Here is a 3,687-nt window from a genome sequence, read left to right on the forward strand (position 1 = left end):
GATTCTGTCAACAAAACCATGCTTAACCGTCACAAAGAACAGTCATGAACTCCCAAGACCTATCTGTTCATTATCGATAGTAAATAAAATTCAAATTAATACAGTTGGAGACTAGGAGAAGAGCTTGTGTAGTCCTTCCATTGCTTTCCCACCATTACAGAGTCTGTCCGTGTGACGTCATCAGTTTCCAATCCCTGTTACTTAGTACAGCCCTTTGCACAAAACTTGCACCAGTCTGATCACGTGACTTGATAAAAAATATTAAGTCAAGCCTATGGCTAATCATCACGTGACTGTAACTGGTGGTGGCAAGTTTTGTGCAAAGGTCTTTTGTGTACATAGATATTAGAACCGGAAACTCCGGTTTCCGGTTCTAATATCTATGCTTAGTAATACAACAATCTATGGTTATTATTATTATTATTATTATTATTATTAAACAATTTTACAGGACATAGAATAAAGGAGCAATGCATGAGGTATAGATACTTAGAGTAAGTAGTCCTGAGGAATGTTGGGAACAAGGTCCCAACACCCAGAAAAAAAGAAAGAAATAAATAAAATATATAATTGAATTTAAGAAAAAGTTGATTTAATTGTACGTTTAGAGCAGGTGTTACACGGACATATGTAGTGAAATGAATGTGGATCATCTGGATCAAAATTGACGTTAAAATTTTTAATAAATATGTCTAATATGCTTTGTTTAAGTGATTGAGTGGAAAGATTGAGGTTGAGTGGAGGAAGGGAGTTGTATAGTCTTGGGAATCTATTAAAATACGAGTGACTTATGACAGATGATGAGGTATACCGGTGAACTAGTTTATGGTAATTGACAGATCTGGTTGAGTGGGAGTGGGAGCTAATAGAGAAGAAGTCCATGATGTTGAAGTTATGAGTAGGTGATTTGACTGAGGAGATAAAGAACATAATATCGGCCATTTCTAGGCGATACATTAGAGGTAAAATATTCAGTTTCTGTAGTCTGGTCTTGTAATCTGAGGAATAGTCATTTAAGAGGTATTTGGTAGCTCTTCTTTGAAAGCGTTCAAGAGCAGTTATGTCCTTGATGAGACAAGGATGCCAAACTGGAGCACAGTAAGAGAGAATGGGAAGAACTAAAGAGAGGTACAATTTCTTTTTTGCTTCAGTGGGAGTGATAGATATGGGAAAGACTCGCCTGATAGTACTTAAAGTACAGTAAGCCTTCTTTAGGATTGTGTGCATATGAGCAGACCAGGATAGATTTGAAGAGAAAACAACACCTAGATCTCGATGAGAATCTTTGACATTAATAGCAGACCCATCAAGGGAATAGGGAAAGGAGATAGGTGCTGACCTAGGACCTCTAAAGTTTAAAATGTATGACTTCTTTTCATTAAAAGAAAGTAGAGAAGATTTGCTCCAAGTACTTAAGCGGGTGAGGTCGTTTTGGAGTAGTTGACAGTCACTGATACAGGAGACTTTCTTTTGACATTTACTATCGTCTGCATACAAGAGAAGAGAAGAGTGTAAAACTGTGACAGGGAGGTCATTGATATATAAAATAAAGAGCAGGGGGCCAAGAATGCTGCCCTGGGGAACCCCAGATATCACAGGTAAGTGATTAGAGGAGCAACTATTGATATACACATATTGTGAACGGCCATATAAATAGGCACGGAAAAACTTCCAAGCAAAACCACGAATACCAGCATCCCATAGGTGAGTTAGCAACTTAGAGTGGGACACCGAGTCGAAGGCTTTGCGGATATCCAAGTAAATGACGTCGCATTGGGAACCATCAGAGAGAGAGGTAAGAATAGAGTTCAGGTGGAGTAACAGCTGTTGTAGGGTAGAGCGAGTACTGAGAAAACCGAACTGCTTACAACTAATAATGTTATCTACCAGATGATCATAGACGTTGTCATAGACTATTCTCTCGAAAACTTTAGAGATGATACAGAGAAGGGATATGGGTCGATAATTTACAATAGATGAGCGATCACCAGACTTGAAAACTGGAGTGACTTTATGAGTCCTCCACTCCTCTGGCAAGTATGACTGAATATAGCACTGATGAAAGATGTGATGAACCGGCTCACAAAGAGCTACAGCACAAGACTTCAGTAGAATAGCTGGAAAACCATCAGGACCAGCAGACTTATGAACATTTAGAGAAGATAGGCCCTTAAAAACATCAGCAACAGATATCTCAAAATCCTCAAGAACAGGACCAGAGTACGATGATTCATGGAGGTCAGGAGGATCCAAGTTATTAGTAAATACAGAATGAAAGTATTCATTGAAGAGAGCAGCCTTACTCGAGTCAGTGCTAGCAGTCACGGAACCATGATTCATGGTTGTAGGAAGAGAGTGCTGGGTGTGAAAACTATTAATGTATTTAAATGGAAGCAAATATTCAAAATGGCGATTACACATGATAAAGATCTTGATAACATCAGTTGATTTACATAGTAACAGTAAAAGGAAGAGGCCACAATTGCCTAGCCTCTTTTTTTCCACATGTTTCTTGTTCTTATTTTCTGACTAAATCACGGTTAAGTTGTTTATAGCGAGTAATAGTGAAACAGGCCGAGCTTCAGGACGATCAAGGACTCATTCAGGATGACTTTTGACATTGAGTTTGAGTCTGCCGCAGAGAAAGGTGCCTTTAGTCATCATTTAGAAGATTTTCAATCCTTGCTATTTAAGAACAAGCTAGATAGCTTTGGTCTGTTGACAGCCATGTTTAATTTTATAGTTTTAGTTAAAGCTGCATGATGCATGGCTCTTTTGAGTCTCTGCCGGCATAGGGAGTTAGTAAAACTGTCTGTACTCTTCTAAGAGTCTTTTTTAGATCTTGTGGATGCCTGTGGTGCTTGTATTCTGTGATTCTTCACTGCCCATTTTTAATTACATTCTAAAGCCACCCGCCATTTTTAATTGACTGGGCAGCCCACCCCCCTTTTATACCCGTGCTCATGCTCGGTGCTAGCTGTAGCAATGATCACGTAAGGTGGAGCAGTGGTTATATTCTGCACATGCTCGTTTAATACAAGACTAGGTTGGATTTTATCTGGGCCGGTAATTAGGAAAGGTGTTGAGCCTCATACTACATTAGTCACGCATGTGTTAAGGGCAGATGGTATATGTAGTGCCAGATCTCTAGATAAGGAGCTACACTCTTTTTGGAATATAGAGTCTATGGGTATTGTGGAAAGTGAAGACATAGTTCAGAATCAGTTTCATGATAATGTTTCATTTGAAAATGGTAGATATACAGTTTCTTTGCCTTGGAAGGAGTCAGGATTGTCTTTGCCTGACAACTATCAGATTAGTCTAAGAAGATTAAAGAGCTTGTACAAGAGATTGAAAAGGTCACCAGAGTTGCTTGAGAAATATGATTCTATAATTAGAGAGCAATTAGCCTTAGGGATTATTGAGCCTGCAGATGAAAGTAGTACCTTTAGTAGAATTCATTATCTGCCTCACCACGCAGTAGTGAGACAGGACAAATCTACAACTAAACTAAGGATAGTTTATGACGCTTCAGCGAAAGAAGATGGTCCTTCACTTAATGATTGTCTGTATACAGGACCACCCTTGCATAAGAAAATCTTTGATTTGCTTTTGAGATTTAGAACACAGCCTGTAGCGCTTATAGCAGATATTGAGAAGGCGTTCTTGATGATTAAGGTTAAGGAA

At 38.8% G+C, this 3,687-nt stretch overlaps 1 protein-coding gene across 1 annotated transcript; it reads left to right on the forward strand.

Moving 5' to 3' along the window:
* Positions 1-2,607: 2,607 nt before the first annotated feature.
* Positions 2,608-3,678, forward strand: LOC105315581 (uncharacterized; the record flags this gene model as incomplete). Its single annotated transcript, XM_011410283.1, has 2 exons — positions 2,608-2,713; positions 3,047-3,678. Coding segments are annotated over exons 1-2 (738 nt in total), but the record flags the coding sequence as incomplete, so codon positions are not given.
* Between the last annotated feature and the right edge of the window lie 9 nt (positions 3,679-3,687).

This window comes from Amphimedon queenslandica, unplaced genomic scaffold, assembly GCF_000090795.2.
Source record: "Amphimedon queenslandica unplaced genomic scaffold, v1.1 AMPQUscaffold_9441_Cont18526, whole genome shotgun sequence".
Classification (NCBI taxonomy): domain Eukaryota; kingdom Metazoa; phylum Porifera; class Demospongiae; order Haplosclerida; family Niphatidae; genus Amphimedon; species Amphimedon queenslandica.